At 43.1% G+C, this 27,148-nt stretch overlaps 1 protein-coding gene across 7 annotated transcripts in view; it reads right to left on the bottom strand.

The window, feature by feature from the left end:
* LOC115107655 (ankyrin repeat domain-containing protein 6-like) overlaps positions 1–11,663 on the bottom strand; it is a 32,717-nt gene extending 21,054 nt beyond the window's left edge. For 2 of the 7 annotated variants that reach the window (XM_029631141.2, XM_029631144.2), the window contains exons 1-2: positions 11,303–11,662; positions 187–517 (exon numbers count right to left, since the gene is read on the bottom strand). In XM_029631141.2, the coding sequence (XP_029487001.1) occupies positions 187–312 (126 nt within the window). In that variant the 5' untranslated portion in view covers positions 313–517; positions 11,303–11,662. Of the gene's footprint in view, positions 1–186; positions 518–11,302 lie in introns of all 7 variants that reach the window. The other 5 variants (XM_029631147.2, XM_029631148.2, XM_029631142.2 and 2 more) reach the window with 4 other exon arrangements.
* Between the last annotated feature and the right edge of the window lie 15,485 nt (positions 11,664–27,148).

Raw genomic sequence — 27,148 nt, 5'->3', positions numbered from 1 at the left:
TGGCGAATGGCTACACACAGACACAGTACCCACACAAATCCACCCATATTGGCGAATGGCTACACACAGACACAGTACCCACACATCTGACGGGGAAAAAAGGATGACGACTACTACTTATATACACATTAAAAAGACAAACGTGTGATAAACACACAAGGAGACCACCTCCTCTGCTCCACTCACCTTGGTGACAGCTACTTTGGCGCCCTTGTTGATGAGCTGGACCACATTGTCAGCCTGGCCCTTGTGGGAGGCTACGAGGAGGCGCTCGGACAGTGCGAGGACCGCAGCCTCATCCTGCTGGCTCATGTAAGCAGGGTAAGTGAAGCACTGTCTCCAAGACACGGTGCTCCAAGGAGAGGGTGGGGGTGGGGGGGGCTGACACCCACACCCACACTAACTCATCACCGACACACACAGGGGTAGTGGGCAGAAAGAGAGGAGAAGAGGAGAGACGAGAGGGCTTGGACCTCTGGACACTCCCAGGTTGGCTCCCTCATGTCATCCTCAGTGCCTGCAAGAGAACAGGAAACACATGTGGTGGTAACAAGCTAGCACATGTCACATGGTAGTGTAGAAGACTAGCAAACAGGAAGCCAGGAGGGAATGGGGGGAATAGATTGAGATTTCAATGGTGATTGCATCATTGCTACTAGCTACCTAGCCCACTATATTCAGCTGTGGGAATTGGGAAAACAGACCATTTCCTGTTGGGGAGACAACAGCTGTAGAATAGCTATGTCTTTTAAATGAGTTTATACATGTTGAAAAGGAGTGATCAACAACAACAGAGGAGAGTGCCATCCATACAAACACTTTGGTATTCACTTTTTATGTCATATCATCAGACACAACGCCATAGAAAAGCTAAGAAAAACAGCCATGACCAACCACAGGAGTCAGACTTATGCGGTAAGTTGAGTGAGAGTTGGTGTGACCGCAGGCAGAGTGACTCACTGGAAAAAAGGCTGTCTTTCCAGGAGTTCCTACCATCATTACAACCCATCAACGTGTTGAGCTGTCAAATATGTCAATGTTTCTACCTGAGTCAGAGGAACTAGCTCACGATTAACCACGCCAGCAATTGGTGAAACGCAGTATAAGGTACTCAATGTAGCTTATTAGCTAAATTATAAGACTGAGCATCCTCCAGGCTGTATTCGGTCATGCTTGTTGAAACCGAGTAAACTGCAGAGGAAATGGTACATTGTAATTTTAGACGTAAGTATGTGTGCTTGTTGAAGTTACTAATGGTGGTCTGACAGCTTGTTATGCGTTTGTTCCATCATTATGACAGGTGATGAGGTCACCTAGCTATCTTCTCAAGTATCAGAGGACACAGCCACATTAAGCAATATGACAAAATAATGATTTCTTCCATTCAGCCCCATAGACATTATATGGGTTTGTAAAGATATACCAGAGAAGGCTATACCAAGACAAAAGGATGTGGGCATAATATAGCATGTCAATGCATACTTTCAATGCAGGCCTATTGTCCCCCAGTCTTAGGAGTGGTTAGGAAGCAGTCCTTATTTACATGTCTTAACATGGCTCACTATCTGGTTAGAGTGCTTCAAATGTATTAGTCGTATGTACAGGATACACATGGCATACACCATCCAATGAAATGCTTACTTGCAGGTTCCTCGACAATCCAACAACAATAATAAATAAGAAAATATAAGAATAGGAACATAAAGTAAATGGCTCAGTAGAATAAAATAAAGATTTTAGCATAAGTATAATACATGAAGACACAGAGTATAGTCCAATATTTACACGTGTATCATTGCTTCCGTTTCAATCTATATGTGCTATCAATGGAGTCAGGTGAATGAAATGCAATGATCCAAGAAGTGAAGTTAATGGGCTGGTAAATCTAAAACTTTACATTCCAGGGACAGCTGAATATATATACCAAGGAGAAACAGCATTACATTATGAAATAGCCCACCATGTAATCCTGTAAAGTACAGGTCTTAATTATGTAATGCTAAGGAATCTCAGTCTACCGCTTGGTCCAGCACACCTACTATAAGGTTTCGGTCACACCTATTTCACAGGCACCACCTATAGCTAAGAGAGAACAGAGGGGGACAAAATAACCAAACAAGTCATGCTATGTCTTAATGATAGTTTGGTCTGTCTCCTTTAGCCCCACCTCCTATCAACTTAAACAGAGGGTCTAGATAAATCTCTTTGAAGGGCTAAATAACTTAGACAAGCAGGCTATACTGCAGCCATAGATCATAAGTCTGTTGAAACACTTTAAAACATCTGTTTCATCAGGGATATACGCTAGATACCTATCTAATCCCCATATGGTTGTTCTGGGTTCTGCTGGCTGGAAGCAAAGGTTTCATCTCTTCTCAGTGGGTGCTTCTGAGGGCTCAGAGGCCTTTTATCCTGGCCCCTTGGTGTAGAGTGAGAGAAAAGGAGCTGGCCTGCTCCTCTACCAGTGTGGCTTTAATGGAGTTTCTCACAGTCCCTCACACCTCCAATGCCTGGACCCAATTAACTGGATTCGTGTTGGTGAGTCTGATACAGCGCTCCGATTAAAGATCCCTTTCAGGTGCCTCTAATCTGGGGGCCATCTGATCCGCTCGCTGTAAAGCATCAAGGTGGGTGCATCCTGACACAGCTAACGGCACCCAGCTCTGTGTAATCTCTGACTTCTGTCAACCATTATGGAAGGAAGGGAGGGGCCATGGCACAACTTCACCTATTAACTGTCAGTTCCTCTCTAAGTTCACTTCAAATGTCACTGTCATAAAGAACTGTTGTTTGGGGAATTAAATTGAAAATCTAAGTGGGAATAATGGTATCAGACAGGGCTGTTCCATCTCGTCTCATGAGATACTCTTGTTCCGAAGGCACCTTACATGTCCAAGGATACGACTCTGAAACATGAGACCAACCTGAGCTCATTATTAGCTCAATTATCCCTCTTTCTAGAGGAAGTGAGAGATTCCGAACAAACAGTCATAACTATTTTCCTGTGAACACTCATTGTTCAGCTCCGATCTGGAGAGGAAGAGGCATGTCCTATCAGATCCCCTGAGTCTAATCTACTTTGACAACAGTTGTGTAAAGTGATTAAGTAAAAATACTTTAAAGTACTACTTAAGTTGTTTTTGGGGGTATCAGTACTTACTTTAATATTTATATTTTTGACTACTTTTACTTTTATTTCACTACATTCCTAAAGAAAATAATGTACTGTTTACTCCATACATTTTTCCTGACACCCAAAAGTAATCGCTACATTTGAATACTTAGCAGGACCGGAAAATGGTCAAATTCTCATCTTATCAAGAAAACATCCCTGGTCATCCCTACTGCCTCTGATCTGGCGGACTCACTAAACACATGCTTCATTTGTAAATCTCTGAATGTTAGAGTGTGCCCCTGGCTATACGTAAATTAAATAAACAAGAAAATGTTGCCATCTGGTTTGCTTAATATAAGACATTTGAAATGATTTATACTTTTACGTTTGATACTTAAGTATATTTTTGAAATTACATTTACTTTAGATTTTTAAGTATATTTAAAACCAAATAGTTTTAGGCTTTTACTCAAGTAGTATTTTACTGGGTGACTTTCACTTTTACTTGAGGCATTTTCTATTAAGGTATCTTTACTTTTACTCAAGTATGATGATTGGGTACTTTTTCCACCACTACTCTAATGGCTGTAGTGTGTTGAAATCATTTCTCTGCAAAATAAAGTATCTCACACAAACATGCATGCACACACACACACACACAAATACAGTTTTGCATGTCTGACCCATTGCACAGTGAATGCATTGCAATGCTATTCATTTTCTATTCTTTGTAAAGATATTCCTGGATGTACCACAGCTGTCAGGTTAAAATAATAGAAAATTGAAGTCAGGTCCTTTCAATTGAACACCAGGGACCTCATTGAAGATAGTTAGTTACCACATGTAGGCTATAATTCTGATCAAACAGTACAGTAGCCGTCATGTGGAACTATGCTTGTCAGGCCAAGGGTGATCACGCTAGGATAAGCGTTAACAAGTCTAACAAGCATAGCAGATCCAAAACTGCTGCGGTGTTTAGAAAACACTGTGCCTTTTCTATAACTCTTCATTATCTATTATGCATAACTAGCCCATCTTACTGTCCTCTAATCTTCTGTCACTTTAAAACAGAAGAATAAAAAATATTTTCGATTCCCAAATATGCAATTTTTCAATTTCAAATCTGAACAGGGGAATATCTTCCAGACAAGCATTCAACCTTAAATCCTTTAGAATCAGATAGAGAGCTCTCATGCTTTCATGAGGCCAATATTTAAAAGGCTGACTGGAGAGTCCAAGAGCAGATTTTCTTGTGATACTAACCAACACCTCATTCCACACACAGCTATAAAACTGTCAATGATTTCATCACACTGAAGCTTCTGAAGGAGGAAGCCAACTCCTCTGTCTGGGTCTAACAGGTAAAGACATTCCAGACCTCTTTATCTATAGAGAGTCCAAATGAAAGGTCCTGAGGGGGGTTAGTCAGTGTTGTATGCACCCCACCCAGGGTGAGAAAAGCTATGTATTACACCCTTTCAATCTACAGAATGTCATGCATGGACACTTCAACACACAACTGAAGATGGATTGAAATGTTTTTCATTGACAAGGGACACTTTAACACGGACATTTCAAATGTGAATAGGTGAAAAGGTCGTAATCGAAAGAAAACGTATGCCTATGCCCAAATTACTATTCTATGTCTCAGGATGGAATGTGCTAGAAATAGTCAAAGAAGAGTCCTCTGCATACTTTTGAGAGACCATTTCTTTGAGTTTAAAATGGTGGCTAAATGCACTATGGTAACATTTGAATGACTCCCTCCTGCCAGCTGAGAAATGAATAAAATTAAGCAGGGAGAACGTTTCTCCCCCTCTGCATTCTTGTGGGTCTCCATAAGAGGTCTGTTCAGCCAGATAGCCACACAAAAAGGCTGGCAGAGCAGGGCTACTCACATGCAGCTAGGCAACTGTGCTTTTGTGCGAAACTTTCAGGAACTCAGGACTCGGTTCAAAACTTTTTTTTAAAATGCCAAGCTCCCTTTGTTTTTCAGACCAGTTTTGAGAGCGAGGAGGCCCTGGGGACATGTTTTTTTCTTCAAAATCAGACGAACTGAAAAACAACTTCTTTTCATACAGGCATGTTTTACGACTGCTAGATTTAACCCTCTCCTCCCTCAGTGTAGTATTATCTATTCCTGGATTGGCAGTGAGGCATCTAGTGAATCTGAGGGAAAGTCAGGTCTTCAGAAGGTCTCCATCCACACCAATGGGAAGATGGGTGGGCTTGTCTTGGACACTGAGGTGATACAGGGGTCAAACTTATTAAAGGAGGCTGGTCATCACCAAACTAGCTTGAACACGTTGGAATGTCTTAGAATGCCGTTTATTCCTTAAACTGTCAAATAGCAACAACAAGAGGTAAGACAAAATACTCCCAGGCATAACTCTCTAAACCGTGGGTCACTGCCATGCATTAGCCTATGCTGTTGTTCTGACATCAGACATGTATCAAGACTCTAGGCTACATTTGTTTAGAGATAGAAGGAAACCTTGTGAAAGCGAAGAGCTGGGTGGCTGAAATTGTCCATACTTTGGGGATTTTGACCCACAGAAATGAACAAATGTCACATCTGATGAAACTATTGACCAAGTTCATGTCTACACCAACTGTATGACTATGTTATTACACAATGAAAGGAATCCTTCTTGAACTGATTTAAATTCTATTAAAAATAGTGCAATATGGGATGGTGAAGATACTACAGTGCCTTCAGAAAGTATTCATATCCACTGACATATTCATATTAGTTACAGCTGGAATTTAAAATGGATTAAATAAATGTTTTTTTCTCACCCATCTATAAACAATACCCCATAATGACAAAGTGAGAACATGTTTTTAGAAATGTTTGAAAATGGATTGAAAATGAAATACCTAACTTCCTAAGTATTCACACCCCCGAGTCAATAAATACATGTTAGAATCACCGACTGTATGTAGCAGCCTACAGACCTAAATATACTACATAGTGAAAAAGTCTCAAGTTTTAACACTACTAGCTATATATCTTCCTACTCTTAATCATCAATGTAACTTTGTCAGAATTAAAGAGTCAGTTGTCAGCCGCCAAGAAGTGAGAAAACGACACACCTGAGTAAGTGCACAGTCCTTGATATTCATGAAGCATGTCAGGAATTCTGCTGCTCAAAGGTTCTCAGTTCTAGACTCCACTGAAGTTGTTGGTAAGTGTGAGGATTTCAGGACTGCTGTATGACAATTGTTGGAGGTTTTAAGAATATCGAACAAAAATGTAGGATCAATATAGCTGCGAGCAGTAAGGAAACAGGGTACTGGCTTATGAGCAGGCTGAAAGAGACAGTTGCAAGGAAGCAACTCTCTATCGCTGCCAACACCCCTAATATTGGTGTAACTATGAAAGAAGTGTCTTTTTTTACCCATGTTCAAAATAGCTAACATGAACTAGATAAGTGAAACTAGTGTTGCTATGGCATCACAACACCCAACTTCTACTACTATTACATTACACGGTGTGCTTTTAAACGTCACAAACCCCACAAACACTATTCTTGTTGACAGAAACAAAGGATTTCCCAGGGGGGCACAATATTTTCAGACACCTGGCAACAGAAACAGTATGGGGAGCCAGCCAACGCTGCAGGGCCTTCATTTACTGGAGAGTGAGTCAGGGTGATGCTCACCTCCACCTGAGACATGCACATAGCAGAGCACAGGATAGAGCCGTTCCAAACAACAACATTACATCCACACAATGTGACACCAACATGCTAGAATGAACATACAATTGTGCTCTTAGATTTCTAAGCTGCCGGCGGTTGTCTAACATTCCCATTAGTGAGGGCATTTTCTCCCTTCATTTGTTTAAGCTCACATCCATCCACCTCATCACAACAAGAGTATGTATTTCTTTAGCACGCTCTGGGGCATAGCCTAGCCTCACACAGGGAGTTAACCTTTCGTGTTCTGGACCAGCTGTACCTCTACTGTACCAGAGATGATCTCTCTCTACTCTTACATAAACCTTCCAGAGCTAGCGCCCGTGGGGACACAGGGGGTTACATAAGAAGCCATACAGCCACAGAAAGATGAGATGAGTCTCTGGATTGGAAGAGAAGACCATGCTTGTCTGTGTCAGGGTATCTGCTAGAGCAGTTTCACTAACTCAGTGAGCTGCCGGGCTGGCCGGGCCCCCTTTGGGTCAAGCAGCTTTGTTGTCTGTAATGAAGTTAGCAGAGACAAGAGTCTGACCCCAAAAAATAGTGATCTATCGAATTATCTGGCATGCTGGAGGGGTGTTCCCCAGTGGGTTTTGGAACAGGGATCAGCGACGTGATTGGATGATGACTGAGAAGAGTGTTCAGTGCAGAGCGGGATTGGCTCCCCAGCCCTGGATTTAGTCAAACTCAGCCATCTGTCTTTCCCCACACCACCTCCAGCAGAGAGAGAGAGAGAGAGAAGAAAGAGAAGAGAGGAGAAAGAGAGCGAGAGAGCGAAAACCAGATTAAATCAAAACTTTGACCCGTTCACTAATCCCCAAATCTATTTCAGGGCCTTTAGCCCTGGTCCTTCCAGGGTTGGCGCCTCATATTTAAGGACTTAATTTCTGAGGGGAGGATCTTTTGATTGTTGTCATGGTGTCACTCAAAGTTGTATGGTAACAATCATGTTAAAAAAATTATCAAAATAATCACTCCAAGATCATATCAAATACTATCAAACGAAGCAATTCTGAATGTATATTTTGGGCAACTTGTGAGTGTAGCCTAAAAGGCGCTGCACGGCAAATCCGATGTCTGCATTTACGGTGATATGTCCTCTGCAGAAGTCATGGCATTCTTACTTCTCGCGCCCCACAATGTTACAAAATTGGAGAGGTGCACGGCGATGCGGTACAAAGCGCAATTTGGCCTCTGTGTGCCTCTGAAAATCCCGCAATTGCATCATACCATCCATACGGATCCTCCAACCACATTTTCGGATAAAGCATAAATGGGCTCTAAGCCTTGATGCAGGGATGGGCAGGGATGGGCAGGCCCTCAGATAAACCCCCCACCCCCCTTCGCCCCCCCCCCCCCCAAAAAAAAAAATAATGCGATTTAGAATACACCAGGTGCACTTTCTAAATGGTGTTGTGCATCAGCAGTTGTTATCTGGTTGTCAGTCACTGATAGTCAGTCAATTAGCCCATGTCAGCCTGCGAGCAACTGCAGTCCCTCATGATGAGTTCAGATTTTTATGGTCCCGACCCCCATCAAAGTTGCCCATCCCTGCCTTGAGGCAAGAACATGCTCAAGGCTAGCTAGTGTGCTGTTGTTACTCTGAGGCCGTTGGACAGTGATAATGAAGCTGTTCTGTGTGTGATTGATGGCTGCCAGATGTGAGATTGGAGATAATGCTGGGGTCATGTTGTATGGCTCCTGAGTGGCGCAGCAGTCTAAGGCACTGCATCTCAGTGCTTGAGGTGTCACTACAGACACCCTGGTTCGATTCCAGGCTGTATCGCAACCAGCTGTGATTGGGAGTCCCATAGGGAGGTGCACAATTGGCCCAGCGTCATCCGGGTAGGCCGTCATTGTAAATAAGAATTTGTTCTTAACTGACTTGCCTAGTTAAATAAAGGTTACACATGGCAGTAAAGCTATTTACCTCTACAATAGAACAGCCCCCTTTAACACCCCTCAGATAACGATGGTATCTTGATGGAAAGGGTTCTAGGCTGACAGTTGGTCCTAATCCAAATTAAAGGCCAATGACTGAACTCCTAGTGAACTTCTAGTCTTAGGAAGTATGACTATTTCCTTCCAGATACAAGGTCATAACAAAACCTCCTTATCTTGGTCATCATATAGCACTTATAATCTCAACATCAAAGGTATTACCAGCAGACACTGACAATGAATAAGTGAGGTTTAGGATGTTGTCGTTACAAGACCAGCACTGCCACAGTAATACACACACACACACTTCCAGCTGTGGGAAGCTACTGTACTGACCAAAGACTCTAGACTGGCCAATCAAGTCATCATAATCATCTGATTTGGATTCATTGTCCTGGACCACTGAACAGAAAAGGGCCCTGTGTTAGTCAGATGGAGGCTTTCCTTTTAGTGCTTTAGTCTACAAAGATTTTCTTCACCCATGAGTTACATTAAATACACACTCTCTCTCTCTCTCTCTCTCTCTCTCTCTCACACACACACACACACACACACACACACACACACACACACACACACACACACACACACACACACACACACACACACACACACACACACAGCTCTCTCTTTCGGTCTCCTCACATACAGACACAAAGGCACAGACACACACACACGATAACAAGTGCACAGCAAGGGGGACTGCCAGCCTTTCCAGCCAGTCTCCAGCTGGAGAGGACTAATGAATGTTAATGTGTGAGCTGAGGGGCAGCCCACCCTGCTCCCCAGAAGAGAACACTCACTCCCCCTGCTACCACTGCTTTGTTAACAGCTTCTCTGTTCAGCCTGCTTCTGAAAGGAAGGACCAAACATCAATATTTTCTCTATTCTTCAGTTATCTGCGCTAAAACACTTAATGATAGCAGATTTGACTGTGCTGAAAGAGCAAGGAGCTGTGGGTAATGACAAGCATTTATTGTTTCAAGAAACCAATAGAGGTTTAGATCCCCTGCTAGGCAAAAGACTGAAGAAATCTTTCTTTATTGTGCCACCAGGCTATTCACTTGCTCCTTCAATGGCCCACTAGGCAGCTTGAGCTCCTATTAAATCCCAAGTAAAGACCAATTTACAAAATGATTTATGTCTAAAAGTGCACTTCTGTTTTACAATCTCCCCATTAGACTTGCATTCCCTAAAATGTCAATTAAAAAGACAAAACATCAAGCAGTAGTTGGCTAGTAGCCCATCATAAAATGGCTCCTTCCTTAGCACTTATCTTGTACGCTGATAATAGGCATTGTCTCACCACCTGGGAAGAAAAACCATAATCAATGTAAAAAAGAATCTCTGGTTTCCTGATCTCATATGAGTTTAATGGGCCCCCTTCCATTATGAGTAATAATTTCCCCATTACACACCAGGTGCCCTACTGACCTCTAAATCACACTGGCCCCGCTAATCAGCTCCCCAGGGAACCCAGCAGAAGGCCTGGCGAGGGAGACATCTAGGCAACTCCTACACACACAGACTACATGCATGAACGCTTTCATGATAAGCACAAGACTGAATAGTGAAGTCAAGACACTAGGCCTATTCAGCACCCTCAGAAAAACAGAATTCAAATCACTCATTCTGTATTAACATTGATTGGGATATTATCTACAGCTAAATGAAAACCATGTTATTTCCTCTGATATGAAATCCAGAAGAAAGCTATGATCCCTCTATGATGGCGAATGTCAGAAGTTTAAGATGGTTGAGGGAAATTCTGAGTAGCCTCCTTTACAGAGTGAGCAAAACTGCTCAAAGTAGTCATTGTGCAGAGAGTTATATGGTTTGTTTAAGTTTCAATCATAGTTTTTTTGTTTGACACACATACAGTGTCAGTCTGTTACAGTGGAATTTCCCCTTTACATTTATATAATCGTTCTATTAAAGTGACTTTTGTACAGCCTAGAGGGATTTCTGCTCATTATTTCCTTGTAACAGAGTAATTACCTTCGACCTGCAATTTATAATGATAAGGCCCTTACTTACAAGCTCCTCTTACATTCCACCGATATGCAAAATTAGGTCATCTCAACGTGTTCCTTTGATATTCCTCCTAGCTTCTTCAACTATACACTCTATCTGAAACTTTCTCCCTTTCTCTCCACCCAATGTAAGATAGGGCATTCACGTTCTGAAATAGATCAACTATTTTATTCATTTGGATTTATATGACATAGTGGCAGGTAGGCTACCCATAGGCACGTGGAATTCTACTAGGGAGGCTACTCATCTAGGAGCCAGACAAGGGTGGTCCCCTTCTGCATAAAACTGTTGAAAAGGCATACATTTCTGTCTCAAATTGTCAATAATACAAATGGCAAAAAAAATCTAATTTGATCGAAACAGCCTAGGCTACACAGGTCTCAGATTGAACATGATTAAAAAGAAACCAAATATTATATTTATTAATGAATTTCGAGAATAGAGAATACGCTAGAAAAACCCATCATCAGCCTACACAAAACTGAAAAAGTAGCAGATATTAAGCTCATACCAAAATGTTCCCCGCGTAATTCCCCAGACGAACTCTCCGTCCGATTACAAATCCTTTGGAGATAAACCCAATTCCAAGCACGAGACGCGGTGCGGGGTGTGTGCGGGGTGTTTAAAGGTAACAAGAAACTTGAGGCGACGTCGATGGCTCCGTTTATCCAGGCAGAGAGTAAAAACATAGGTTCCGCAGCGAGGCGCACTGAGTCCCAAGTAAACTCCGTCCGAGTATGTCTTGACACAACCGCCCGTTCAGTCCAATTTACATATCAATAGCTCGTGACAGCCTCTGTTAATGAGGTGAAATGAAGGAGCGCTGATAAGATTCAACTGTTTGGAAAGAGACACAGTCCAGTCAGCGTCAACCAGCCTGTGGACAGCAACTGGCCAGTCACTTTATTTCCTACTAGAAAGTGAAATGCAATCCCTGTCATTTCGATTGTATGCTCAACAGGCTCCTCATGCTATGAAATTCCTTACTGTCTACATTCTACAACCCTAGTTCTTTATTAACCAGCCATTAACAACTGTTTCTCTGGGTCTGAAAGAGGGTATTTCATTAACCAACAATCAGTTTTGCAAAATCCTACTGAACAAGCACCTAAATTAGGTAATTGGGGCATGCAAGATTATCCAAATCTGGATCATAATGTTTACTTGAACTACAAACTGAGGTAGCAGATTGTTACGTGGGTGGCTTTCCAGCACATTTGACATTATCCTACACAAACACTAAATGATAGCCTATGTATTTAAACGTCTCTATACTGTATCATATATCATATGATATACAATTTCATAAGGGAATGAAATGGACATCTGTCGCTCGATAAGAAGTTGTTTACTAAACTCCCTACTCAGATATGTGTATAGTAGGTTACTTCAGTAGCTCAGGGATGATCCCTGTCAGGGGTCAGTGAGGGGTTACAGCAGTAACAGGGCTTGGCCGAACTCTGGGGAATGTTTACATGTTGCCACACTGTCATCATGGCTTAGGAATTCTCTCATTCCAGGTTCTATGTCTCACAGTCCCAATTCAGAATTCCCTGAATAATACGTCTTAATTAATCTAGTTTTTATTTGAGAGTTTGTAAAGCGGTCTTGTGACTTTAAAACACTTATTTCATGAGCTGAAATAAAAGATGCTCAAAATGTTTCATATGTACAAAAAGCTTATTTCTCTCAAATGATGTGCACAAATGTGTTTACATCCCTGTTAGTGAGCATTTCTCATTTGCCAAGATAATCCATCCACCTGACAGGTGTAGCATATCAATACACTAATTGCTTAGACAATCCTAATACTTTGAAGATGCTTCCTTTTCTTAGCTTTTGTCCTTTACCCTCATTGCCTGTTAGTTGTTGCCTATTGTGTAATTTTGATCAGTGAGAATGAGTGATAGTAAACGAGGTGAGAACGTATTGAAATCTACCACAGTTTATTTTCACAAGTGTAGAGAGGAGTAGGCAGGAGGCAGTCGCAGGTTTAGAACTACTGAGTTTATTAAAGCACAATATATGTAAAAACGGGACGAAACCAAAAGTGCAAAATAAAGTACTCAAAGCAACATTTACAATGACGACAAAGACAAATGACAGAGGGAGTATATATACAGTGATAGAGTGGGGATTGGAACCAGGTGTTTGTAATGATGACGAGACAAGTCCGGGGTTGATGAGTGAAGGGCGTTTGCCAGCAGCAGGTTCGGCAGCAGCCAGAAGGCCAGCGATCCCGAACACCTGAGCTGGACAGGAGGGGGAGCCAAAGCGAAGGCTGGTGTGACAGTTACAGATACACACACCCCCTCCCCCGAGGCGCTGCTCCAGCAACGGGGCGCCGCTGACCTTGGGGACGACCCTGGAGACGCGGTGCGGGTTGGTCGGGACAACACCTGTGGAAGTCCCGAATGAGAGAGGGGTCCAAGACGTCCCGCGCCGGAACCCGGCACCGCTCTTCGGGACCGTCGGCATCCAAGGGAGGGGGAGGTGCGTTGTGGGGTCCAGCACTAGCCAAGGGACCAGCTGCCACCAGCCTGAGGAGAGATACATGAAATGAGGGTGAGATAAGGTAATTGACGGGGAGCTGTAATCTGTACGTCACCTCATTGACTCTCCTCAGGACTTTGAACAGCCCCACAAACAGGTAGGCGGAAGGGCAGGTCCTTTGTAGAAAGCAAGACCCTGTCACCAGGGTGAAAGACCGGGGCCACACTGCGGTGACGATCGGCCTACGCCTTCTACCGGGTGTGTGCGGTGTTCCAATGCGGGACAGGGGAATAATGGGTAATAATAATAATCACTCTCCGATCCTCTGTGTCATGCACGCTGGACAACGCATCGGCCTTGACATTCATAGATCCCGGCCAGTTGGGGAGGGTAAAGCCAAACCTGGTGAAGAATAGGGCCCACCTGGCCTGACGCGGGTTCAGCCTCGTCACTGCTTGAATATACTCTAGGTTCCAGTGGTCCGTCCAAACAAGGAATGGTTGTTGAGCAACCACCAGCCAGTGCCGCCATGTTCTCAGAGCTTTCTTGACGGCCAGCAACTCACGATCCCTCACATCGTAATTCAGCTCCGCGGGAGACAGCTTCTACTCACGGAAGGTGCATGGATGGAGTTTAGGCGGCAATCCAGTGCGTTGGGAGAGAACAGCCCCTACTCCAACCTCGGAGGTGTTTACCTCCATAATGAAGGGCAGAGACGGGTGAGGAGGAGCCAGAACAGGTGTGTTCGTAAAACGTTCGTTGAGCACACGGAAGGCTTCGTTGGCCTCAGTCCAGCGCAGGTGTCTAGGACCTCTCTTCAGGAGGGAGGTGAGAAGGGCCACCACTGTGCTGAAACCCCTAATGAAGCACCTGAAATAGTTGGAAAAACCTAGGAAGCGCTGCACCGCCTTTATGTTGGATGGAACAGGCCACGACCGTACTGCACTGACCCTATTCTCTTCCGTCTCCACTCCCACGGTGGAGATCCGATGGCCCAGGAAGGAGACCGCCTACTGAAAGAAAAGGCACTTCTCCACCTTGGCATACAGGTGATGCCCTATCAGCCTATCCAAAACAGACCTGACATGAGACATGTTGCTCGCGTGTAGTGGGTTATACCAAGATGCCGTCAATGTACACCACTACACAGCGACCCAACATGTCTCTAAACACCTCGTTAATGAAGGATTAAAACACAGAGGGTGCATTTGACAGGCCGTAGGTCATTACCCTGTATTCATAGTGCCTGGTGCTGGTACTAAAGGCGGTCTTCCATTCATCCCCTCTGATGCACACCAGGTTGTAGACACTGCGCAAATCCAATTTGGTAAAGTACTGAGCACTGTGCATCTGTTCGATCACAGTGGGTATGAGAGGCAGGAGATAACTGACTTTAACAGTTGCCTTATTCAGTGTCCGGTAATCGATACAGGGGCGGAGACCTCTGTCCTTCATGAAAAAGAGCTGGAGGAGGCCGGAGAGGCGGACGGACAGAGGAATCCTTGGGCCAGTGTCTCCTGGACATAGACCTCCATGGCTTCGGTCTCTGCATGCGAGAGAGGGTAGATGTGCCCTGCGGGAGGGTAGAACCAGGCAGTAGGTCAATAGCGCAGTCCAATGGGCGATGAGGGGGAAGGCACGTGGCACGAGTCTTCGAAAAAGCCACCTGTAGGTCGCGGTATTCCTCTGGGAAAGGGATGTGAGTGGCCTGGTCCGGACTTACCACGGAGGTGGCACAGATAGACAGAGACACCGCCCCTGACACTCCTGCAACCAACCCAACAACCTCCTCTCTGTCCACGATATCCTGGGATTATGCAACTGTAACCAGGGGAAACCTAAAACTATGGGGTGTGCAGGAGAGTCTTAAGATGAGGAAAGTCATGCATTCATGGTGGTTGTGAGAAACTGTGAGGGAAATGGGAATCGTGTACTGGCACACCAGTCCTGTTCCTAGGGGACGGTTGTCAAGGGCATGGACTGGGATAGGGGGGTTGTAAAGGGACTAGCGGAATGAATAATGATAAGGCTACTGACCAGCCTAGGAAATTGCCTGCAGAACCTGAGTCCACTAGGGCAGGACAAAGTGGGGTGCCAGGATAGTCCGGGAAGGTGACAGGAAGAAGGAAGGGCTGGGTGGACAGAGAGGAGCAAGGCACGTTCACGCATACCTGGGAAGGTACAGGAGCGCTCCACGGCATGTCGCTTCCTCGCATGGTTCTCCTTCTGGGACAGGTGTTCCAGGGGTGGTCCGACTCCCCGCAGTAGGAGCAGAGACCCTGTTGATGGTGGCATTAACATTCCTCTGGGGGATGGTGCTTTGTGCCCACCTTCATGGGCTCAGTCTCGCTGGAGGTTCCTGGGAGAGACCTGAACCCCCTGGATGGGCGACGACGGGCACGCATGAGAATATCCAGGCGGATGGCCATGGTAATGAGCTGGTCCAGCGTGAGGTCCTCATCGCGACAGACCAGCTCGGTCTGGATGTCCGCCTGTAGCCCGCTGCGGAAAACCATCAACAGGGCCTGGTCGTTCCAGCCAGTGGATGCAGCCACCTTCCGGAAATCCAGAGCGTACTCAGACGCTGTCTTGGACCCCTCAAAAACAGCATGGAAGAGTTGGGTGAAGCACTCATAGGACTGCACTTCTGGACTGTCCCTCTCCCAGATGGCGTGTGCCCACTCCAGAGCCCGGTCTGTCAGCACTGAGATCAACAATGCCACCTTGTCCCTAACGGAGGCCGTACCGGCAAGATGGGCAAGGTGGAGGTCACACTGCAGAAGAAACCCCCTACAGTGAGCTGGGGTGCCATCAAACTGCTCCAGGCATGAGTCGTGCCCACCTTCATGGACTCATCTGTATAGCGGAGAGGTCGGGATGTCCAGCTGGACAGGAGGGGTAGCCAAAGCGAAAGCTGGTGTGACACTGAGTATAGAGAGGGAGAAATTAGGGATTCATTTTATACACTAAATAAAAACATAAACACAACATGTAAAGTGTTGGTCCCATGTTTCATGAGCTGAAATAAAAGTTCCCAGAAATGTTCCATCAGCACAAAAAGCATATTTTTCTCAAATGTTTTGCACAAATTTGTTTACAGCCCTGTTAATGAGCATTTCTCCTTTGCCAAGATAATCCATCCACCTGACAGGTGTGGTTTATCAAGAAGCTGATTAAACATGTCAACATTGCCCCATGGCGGCTGTGGGGTTATGGTATGGGCAGGCATATAGTAAGCTACGGACAATGAACACAATTGCATCTTATCGATGGAAATTGGAATGCACAGAGACACCATGAATAAACCCTGAGGTCCATTGTCATGCCATTCATCCGCCGCCATCACCGCCCCATCCGCCGACATTACCGCCCCAAGGATCTGTACACAATTCTTGGAGGCTGAAAATCTTCCAGTTCTTACATGGTCTGCATACTCACCAGACCTTTCACCCATTGAGAATGTTTTGGATGCTCTCTGGATCAACATGTACGACAACGTGTTCTAGTTCCCACCAATATCCACCAACTTCGCATAGCCATTGATGAGGAGTGGGACAACAGCCTGATGAACTCTATGCAAAGGAGATGTGTCGTGCTGCATGTGGCAAATAGAGGTCACACTAGATATGGACTGGTTTTCTGAACCACACACCTACCTTTTTTAAGGTAGCTGTGACCAACAAGTGCACATCTGTATTCCCATTCATGTGAAATCGATTGATTTCCTTATATGAACTGTAACTGAATAAAATCTTTGAAATTGTTGCATGTATATTTTTGTTCAGTGTAAATCCATTTTAATCCCACTTTGTAACAAAATCCAGGGATGTGAATACTTTCTGAAGGCACTGTATGTGATGATTTATGTGAGTGACGTGACGCTTGCTAAATAAATACCAGAGGAAAGTGGAAAGCTCGCCTTGTGCTTTGTGCGTTGTGCCCGGCCCACGTGACCTGCAATTCCGTGAATCTGATTGATCAAGACATGCAAAGCGCTTGCGGCAGCACTCCGATGTAAAGGAAAGTGAAATAGTAGCGAGTTGACAAATCATGAGGCAAATTTGTCTAAAAAACAGCACTTTGTCCCTCCTTTTAACACTTTGCGTCAGTATATTTTATTAAACTAAATCAAAAGTGGTGTGGCGCTGCAACACCTGATTGAAAAGTGCTATGGCAAATGCTGCCTCCACAGGATTTCCTGCGGCCCTGGATATCGGTGTCTGAAAACCGGGATGTCTCATTCCTCCATGCTTTGTGTTATGTCTTTACATACTGGAAGATTAAGACAATGGCTTCCTTGAGAACGCAATTTGATATCGAAGGAAATACTTACTTTGATCAAGAAAAGAAAGCACACTTTACTGTAATCACATTTCTACAGACAAAACTATTATAATCCCATGAAATTGTTCAATAACATGATGATTTTGCCTTCTAAATAATGGTTGATCAAAAATGACTGCAAAGTCCTCAAAAGTAGCCAAACATTTACATCACCACATGAGTGAGAATCTGGACCTCTGTGTACTGCTGCTGTGTGGCCCAAAGGGCTTCATCTGATCTAACCACAAAGACATGAGCCACAACCAAACCTGATAAATGGGTCTGTCAAACTAGTTATTTTATTTCCAGAGAGAAGTAAAATATGTGTAGATTTTCACAAGGTAAAAATAGACCAATAAGAGGTTGAGAAAGTATCAGTGAGGGAAACAATTTAACTTGAAAATCACCTGGAGACGTTTTGTACCAATTAACTTCAAATTTACCTGGAGATGTCGTATTAAAAAAAAAACATAATTACACTATTCATCAATTCACTGGTATTTAATTTCTGTTTTTTTTGTCAGACAAAATAGACCTTCCTTACATTTAAAAATAAAGTTAACTTCAATCAAACAGCTTTAGTGGCCGGAAAACCACCCAAACCCTCTTCACTCAAGTGTCACAATACAATGTAGGCTTACGTTGCCAGTGATTTGTCTTCTGAACAGTGGAAAATCCATCAACATGGTATGAACATGGGTCCCCATATACTGTCAGGTGTCTTCCTACAGCACAAGCCCAGCATTCCCCTTGAGGAGGATGAGTAATGGTCTGTGTCCCAAATGGTCCTGGTCAAAAGTAGTGCACTGTATAGTGTGTCATGACTCATTTGGGACCAAGGTTATTATAGTAAACGAAAACTGAAACTATAATAAAAACAACAATTGGAAAAACAATTTAATTTAAAGCACTGAGGCATTGAAGCAGAGAACATTAAAATAATAATTTAAAATAATTTGGGAATCATCCAAAGTGATATGCTACTACGCCAAGTCTTCCCAGAACCACCAGTCCAAAGCTTTAAGAGATGTCCAACCCTAAATGACAAATTAGTCCACAGCTATCTTCCTGGTGACTCTCAAAAAACTTGACTAGAGCACCAACCCAGGGGCTCTTTTAAATGCAACCATTACAGAAATATTACACAGAAAAAGTATTTTTTTGACATAGCTTTTAAAATGGAGTACCAGGTCAAGCATTTAATTAACTGCAAAACCACTCATGTCATCTACAGATTCTAATATCCACAGTGCAAGGTGTTCTACATTAGAAGGACAAAGAGACGCCTTCAAGACCGCTTAGCAGAACACAAGTATGCCATACGGGTAGGCAATGAAGACTACCCCATGGCAAGGCACTACAAGTCCTTACACCATGGCGACCCTACCTCCATACAAGGAGGATCATGTTCCGGCCTCAATTAGAAAATGGGACCATCTTAAACAGCTAAACCAAAGGGAACGTTTGGGATTTACAAACTACAGGCCACTAAGTACCTTGTGAGAAATCCATATCTTAATTTAAACCATTTCCTGTAGGGTTGTGAGAGGTCCCTTTGTGAGAGGTCACTGTTGTCATCTAGTGGACTCTGCTATGTTTAGACTGTTGTGGTCCATGTTTGCTGTGTTCTAGTGTACTATAAAATATATGACTCTCCTATTCTTACCACCTTGCACAGTCATATTCAACATTAGAACTACCTTTCTAGGGTTTCTAATACTAATATAATATTGCTTAGCATTTGATAAAATATCTACAGTATTTCTCATTTTAAATGGGTATATTATTGCTTACTAGGTGCTGTCCAATGAATTTGGTAACCCCTCCCTCTTCAAATCAGGGTTGATTGGAAAAAGCTGTTCAAAAGAAGACATTGTATTAATATATCTTTGTACTTCCCAATGAAGGTCATGCAGCCAAAACGTGTCAGAGTTTTTAAGCCAGTCGCTGTCTGATGTGGTGCCATGCCTTTTCAACCTTGAGGCAAACTTGCAGTCAACTACTGTTGCAAAACAGTTGAAGACACTGTCTTAGTGCTTCGCATGCATACAGAATCTTCTGGCTGCTAACTGTGTTCCAACCCTTGCAGCAGCTTGCCTGATGGACCCAAGTGTGTCTCTGGCACTTCACTCAACAGTGATGGAGCCACTGATTAGGGAAGCAGTTTTGTACTTCAGCAAATCAGAGTACTGTCGTGGTGTAGCGGTACCCCAGGAAGATGCCAGCATGATGAATCCAGCAATCATCTTGACCACAGTGCTTCAGAATTATAGCTTCCTCGCATCAAAGATTTTGTTTGAGGTCACTGTCTAGACGTAGGGTCAACCTAGCAGGGCATTAAGTACCTGTGTGAGCTGCAGAAATACCTGGAAGAGGTAAAGTGGGGCATGCTTACATAGTCACCTCTCCACTTCTGGCAGGCAAGTATTTGTGGTTTATCCAAAGCTGTGCTCTATCGCACTGGATCTGGTTCCTGATCCTGCATCCCAAGATATCGTGGAGAGAATATTCTCTGTGGACAACTGTCATCAGGCTTCTTGAAGATAAATCATGTTCGGTTGAAGAGAACACACACAAGCTGCCTAGCTGTGAACTGATAGATTTGTGAAAAATGTTGAATTGCTTATGTTTTTGCTGCAGCTATTTTTATTAACCCTTTTGGAGGGGTTAGTCAGTGATACATAAACATAACATGTCAAATGTGCCATGACTTAATTTGTTGTTTTTTCCTTACTCTTTCTGTGAAAGGTATTTGATTATTCTTACTTCTATTAAAGTTTAAAAAATCTTTGTGATTGGTTAAAACATGGGCAAGACAGTTTCCGTCCACCATATTTCTTCAAATAAAATTCTATGTCACATGAGTCGAACACAACTGGTGTAGACTTCACCATGAAATGCTCGCTTCTGTCACAATCGTCGTAAAGAGGAGACCAAGATGCGGCGTGGTAAGTGCTCGTCATTTTAAGCTCCGCCTTATCTCAGCTCACTGGTCACGATAACAACACTCACCCGTAGCACGCGCTCCAGCAGGTATATCTCACTGGTCATCCCCAAAGCCAACACCTAGTTTGGCCGCCTTTCCTTCCAGTTCTCTGCTGCCAATGACTGGAACGAATTGCAAAAATCGCTGAAGCTAGAGACTTATATTTCCCTCACTAACTTTAAACATCAGCTACATGAATCTGAGCAGCTAAACGATCTCCGCAGCTGTACATAGCCCATCTGTAAATAGCCCACCCAATCTACCTACCTCATCCCCATATTTTTCAAATGTACTTTTCTGCTCTTTTGTACACCAGTACTTCTACTTGTACATCACCATCTGCACATCTATCACTCCATTGTTAATTTGCTAAATTGTAATTACTTCGCAAAAATGGCCTTTTTATTGCCTTACCTCCTCATGCCATTTGCACACACTGTATATAGACTTTCTTTTTTTTCTATTGTTATTGACTGTACGTATAACCGATGTGAAATGGCTAGCTAGTTAGGGGTGGTGCGCGCTAATAGCGTTTCAATTGGTGACGTCACTCGCTCTGAGACCTTGAAGTAGTGGTTCTCCTTGCTCTGCAAGGGCCTTGGTTTTTGTGGCGCGATGGGTAACGATGCTTTGAGGGTGGCTGTTGTTGATATGTGCAGAACGTCCCTGGTTCGAGCCCGGGGTGAGGGGACGGAAGAAAGCTATACTGTTACATACGCTTGTTTATTCCATGTGTAACTGTTTTGTTGTTTGTGTCGCACTGCTTTGCTTTATCTGGGCCAGGTCGCAGTTGTAAATGAGAACTTGTTCTCAACTAGCTTACCTGGGTAAATAAAGGTGAAATAAAAAATAAAATAAATAAATAATGTAAGATAAGTAAACATTGTTAAAGTGGCATTATTATAGACTAGTGATCCATTTCAAGTCTGTATGTAGGCAGCAGCCTCTCTGTGTTAGTGATGGCTGTTTAACAGTCTGATGGCCTTGATATAGAAGCTGTTTTTCAGTCTCTCAGTCCCAGCTTTGACGCACCTGTACTGACCTTACCTTCTGGGTGGTAGCGTTGAGTGAGAGGATTGTTTTCTTGACACCACACTCTGGGTGCCCTCACCTCCTCCCTGTAGGCTGTCTCGTCGTTGTTGGTAATCAAGGCTACTACTGTTGTGTCGTCTGCAAACTTGATGATTGAGTTGGAGGCGTGCATGGCCACGCATTCGTGGGTGAACAGGGAGTGCAGGAGGGAGCTGAGCACGCACCCTTGTGGGGCCCCAGTGTTGAGGATCAGCGAAGTGGAGATGTTGTTTCCTACCTTCACCACCTGGGGGCGGCCTGTCAGGAAGTCCAGGACCCAATTGCACAAGGCGGGATTGAGACCCAGGGCCTCAAGCTTAATGATGGGTGTTGAATGCTGAGCTATTGTCGATAAACAGCATTCTTACATAGGTATTCCTCTTGTCCAGATGGGTTGGGGCAGTGTGATGGCGATTGCATCATCTGTGGACCTATTTGGGCGATAAGCAAATTGAAGTCTAGGTTGACAGGTAAGGTGGAGGTGATATGATCCTTGACTAGTCTCTCAAAGCACTTCATGATGACAGAAGTGAGTGCTACGGGTTGATAGTCATTTAGTTCAGTTATCTTTGCCTTCTTGGGTACAGGAACAATGGTGGCCATCTTGAAGCATGTGGGGATAGCAGACTGGGATAGGGAGAGGTTGAATATGTCCGTAAACACACCAGCCGGTCTGCGCATGCTCTGAGGACACGGCTAGGGATGCCGTCTGGGCTGGCAGCCTTGCAAGTGTAAACACGTTTAAATGTCTTTCTCAAGTCAGCCACGGAGAACCCACAGTCCTTGGTAGCAGGCCGCGTCGGTGGCAGTGTACTATCCTCAAAGCGGGCAAAGAATGTGTTTAGTTTGTCTGGAAGCAAGACGTCGGTGTCGGTGATGTTGCTGGTTTTCTTTTTGTAGTCCGTGATTGTCTGTAGACCCTGCCACATATGTCTCGTGTTTGAGCCGTTGAATTGCGACTCCACTTTGTCTATACTGACATTTCGCTTGGTTGATTGCCTTACGGAGGGAAAAACTGTTTGTACTATTGCCAGTCATCTGTCCATGTTTAAATGCGGTGGTTCGCCTGGGGAGGGCTTAATAGAAATGGTAGCAGAAGGTGAATGTTGAACTTTTGTTGCACACATTTCCAGATGATGCTGCAAAACCATTTTGCGGCCTTGATCACACCGACAGCTTTAACGCATTTTGGTATACCAGAAGTACATTTATTTGCTGTGTTTGCCTTGCAGCATTGTGTTGCAGAGGCAGTTGCAGTGCGTTATGTGTGGTGTAGATTATTGATTTATCGTAAGTATGTGTCAAACAGTATGCGTAGACGGTATAACAGAAACGGTAGCAGAAGTTGAATGTTGAATTTATTGCACACTATCCAGATGAAGCTGGTCACATTTTGTGCAATACCGCTATCGGTGTGATCGAGCCGTTATTCCACAACTGTTCACTGTGTGCACACATGGTCATGGTTGTTTTCAAATTTATGCACATTCTCAAGCAAGCGTTCATGTTTATAAATCTCACACTTTGCTTGAAAATGATCCCACGCATGGTTTAAGCACAGATGTGTGCCTACTCGTGATTGATAAATGAGCCCCTGACTTGAAAGTTGGAGAAGCACACCTGTTGAGGTGAGAAGTGAGAAGTGAAGCTGCATAAGTTGAAGACTGAGGATGTCCTTAAATGGATTCTGTACAGTGGAATATCCCTCACTGACAGTGTTCTAGGACTGATGGGGTGTCTGATGTTTGGTGACCAATGTTTCCCATTATAGATTCTTATTCAAATTTCACACAGAATACTTAAATTTCTCCTTTTACTTTTGAGAATGCCCCTATTCTTCTCACCATTGACAATTCTCCAGTTTCAATGCATCAATTTGGAATGTCTAAACAATGAATTTGCGGAGTGCAGACTGTTTTTGAGGTTTCTCTATGATGTTGGCTGAAAGGTCCAATGCAGACAGTTTTATCTGGGTATGAAAACAGCTGTATTTCTGGGTAACAATTAAGTATCTTGCTGTGATTTTGACCATTTTAATTGAAAACAAAGACAAAAATAGCTTCTGTCTGGTAATAGTATGACTGGGGAGGGGAAAACTGAAAAATAACTCTTATAAGCTAGGTTTCCATCCATTTAGTGACAGATGTTTATGCAAATACATCCTCCAGGACACCCGATATCACAGGAAGGCCAAAAAGATCATCAAGGACAACAACCACCTGAGCCACTGCCTGTTCACCCCGCTATCATCTAGAAGGCGAGGTCAGTACAAGGGCATCAAAGCTGGGACGGAGAGACTGAAAAATAGCTTATATCTCAAGGCCATAATAAAGGCAAATCACGTTTTTGACTGCACTGGACAGTTGACCTGTAAAATGCGATTCAAATCACAGCATTATTTTGCAGATTTAGGGCAAAACTAATAATACATTGACCAGTAGGTGTCAGCAGAATGCAAAGAAACATCATAGCAGCAGGGTATGAAACTAGCTGTTTGAGGACAACGGCTCTGTGCTGCATTGACTCTACTGAAGCATGACTTGGTGCAACGTTCTTCATAATGCCCTCTTCCTATACATTCTCTGGAGAGAATGTATGGGAAGCAAAATAACAAACACTTGCAATGTGAATTCATATGGAAAAACAAGAGTCAGTCAAGGGCCATCCCCTTTATAGCTCTATGCAAATTGATATGGAAAGATATCATTATCCAAACACTGCCCGGGTTTTTGCTTTCTTGTCAAGAAATTGACCTTGACACACCACTCAAGTGAAATATATATTTAAACAAACATTTACAAAAAAAAATCTGTGGTCTCCTTTTGCAAAAGAATATGACTACTAAAGTACTGTCTCGTATGGAAATACAGGGCAATGGACTGTATGCTACTGTAGTGGTTCTCTAAAACACGCACCCTTGTGTTTACTGAATTTATATTGTACATTCTGTAGGTTTACTTTGTGTAAATCCCTCTGTCTGTATTTTGTCTGCACATTTGTCTATTGCTGGCAGCACCTGTTCACTAAGTAAAATTCCAGGTATGTGTACTTTTACTGTACTTGGTGAATTAAGTGATTCTGATTCCGATTCTGATTCAAAGTGTCTCTGGGGGTAGATACTGTAAATACGAAAATAGAGACAAACCAAATAGTGAGATCCAACTAGTTTACATTCAGTAGTGAGTGGTCATTTAATTTCATTGATTGATTGATTGATTCTGCACATATTCTGTTTCAAGATGTTGGGGACATTAATCCGCCATTAAAGTAAAGGCAGACTTTCCAACTAGGCATGGATAATGTTCTTATAGGGATATGTTTTTTCTCACCATATTTTCTGCCCCAGTTTCTCAGAGAAGTATTGAAGTTCTCTTCGATTTTTCTACAAGGGCTGCTACAATTTGATTAAATCCTTTACCTGAAAGACATTGGCTTATCCTGCCCAGACACTTCAATATGGTTTATTTAGTTATAAGCGTATGAGATTTCAACCACAGAATTATATTATCATTAACCAATTTTCAACTTTGACAAACATTGTACAAAATGTGTTGAATTTGTGCCTTCGAAACAATGTCAGATCTTCAACGTTCTATCCACTATCAGAAAGAATAAACAATAGGCCGGGCAGCACCTCCTACTGGAGATTTTATCAATCTACAGCTACCGGTTTTTCGAAGTCCAGCCCTGCTCAGCTTTGATATTTGTAACGGACTACTACCAATGTGCTATTGTGAGAATTATTATTGAGAGATCTCTTAATAACTAAATAGATTTCACTGTTGCTATCGAAGTCATTCCAAAAGGGTAGGTTTAACAGAGTAAATGAAATGTAACCATACTTTAACACTCATATCATCAATGATATTATTTAGGCCTATAAAGCTTTTGTAAAGTCATCAACAGCTATTGTTTCAATTCAACCCAGGGTTCAACAGAAATGACCAAAATAGACAACACATATAGGCCTAGGGTTTCATGCTTTGGTTGATGTCAAATGTGATCTTAAGTTAATAATTCATATGTTAGATTTACGTCTAAGTTAAATAATATGGTAAAATCAAATCAAACTTGATTTAAAGTGCATTTAAAGTTTGATTTGATTTAGTCCTATTCTTTAACTTATATTTTTTTCAACTAGTTAACAAATGATCTGTTTGTTTCATGTCTCCAACTAAACCAAATATAAAAGTTAAAGAATAGGATTAAGCCAGTGGCTCGGATGAAACTATCCAAGCATTAGATACATCTCCTTTAAATGTTGATATTTGGTTTAGAGAAGTCCAATTCCCTGTCACGTTCTGACCTTTATTTCCTTTGTTTTGTATTTATTTAGTATGGTCAGGGCGTGAGTTGGGTGGGCAGTCTATGCTTGATTTTCTATGATTTGGGATTTCTATGTTTGGCCTAGTATGGTTCTCAATCAGAGGCAGGTGTCATTAGTTGTCTCTGATTGAGAATCATACTTAGGTAGCCTGGGTTGCACTGCTTGTTTGTGGGTGATTGTCTATGTTAGTGGCTTGTGTCAGCTCAGGTTGTATTTGTTACGCTTTTGTATAGTGTTGCAGTGTTCAGTGTTCTCTTTATTAAAATTCACTATGAACACATACCACGCCGCATTTTGGTCCTCTGATCCTTCTCTCCTCTTCAGATGAAGAGGAGGAAGACCGTGACATTCCCTTTATTCATGGTGAAAAAAATCACATCCTTGGGTGGTTCAAATTGAATTATAATCAACATGATCAACAAGCACCATGCATGGCCATTGTGTGTCATCCAAATAAGGGATGACTTTTTGGTAGAGCCAAGGTTAGCTACATCTATGGTAAAAATATCTCAAGAGTTGTTATATTCTGTCTTTTATAATGATGTTATACATGGAAGGCAGTCGTGGCGTGGTCGGGCTACATTAATAATGTACACACAGCTGGCAATTGCCTGCTGGGCAGTCATTGGTTTTGAGTGTGAGTCTCACACAAAATAACATAATTTGAAAATGTTATAATGTTTGAAAATATTACATCATATTTTGTGAATCATTTGAGGTGGATTTAATCAAATGAAGATTAATTACATATAATCCTGTGCCCTGTACTCGTATTCCCCTTGATGCAAGTTGGCAGGCTGAGGTGGAGGACAGCTGGCTGGCAGTACAGAGACAGAGTCGGCTGGAGGGTAAAGATGTAAAAGGGGAGGGTCCTGTGGTACTGCAGAGATTACATTAACCACAGCCGCAAAGCCCTCCCTTTAATCCTGTTTCACCATGGAGCTATGAAAGGCCACTGCAATCCCATTAAAAGTGTTTCTGGATAAATGGGAAAATGCTCTGCATTGGCGCAAGTATGAATGCTCTCTCACTTACTCACACACACACACACACACACAGAGAGAAAGAGAGAACGAATGAAATAAAGTGTATTTTAATAAAGTTTTATTGTTCAAAACGTGACTTTTCTACTTCCTGTTTACGTTTTTCCAGTGACA

Source organism: Oncorhynchus nerka, linkage group LG24 (genome assembly GCF_034236695.1).
Source record: "Oncorhynchus nerka isolate Pitt River linkage group LG24, Oner_Uvic_2.0, whole genome shotgun sequence".
Taxonomy (NCBI): Eukaryota; Metazoa; Chordata; class Actinopteri; order Salmoniformes; family Salmonidae; genus Oncorhynchus; species Oncorhynchus nerka.
Note: the sequence above shows the minus strand (reverse complement) of the source record. Positions and strands in the feature narration are given on the sequence as shown.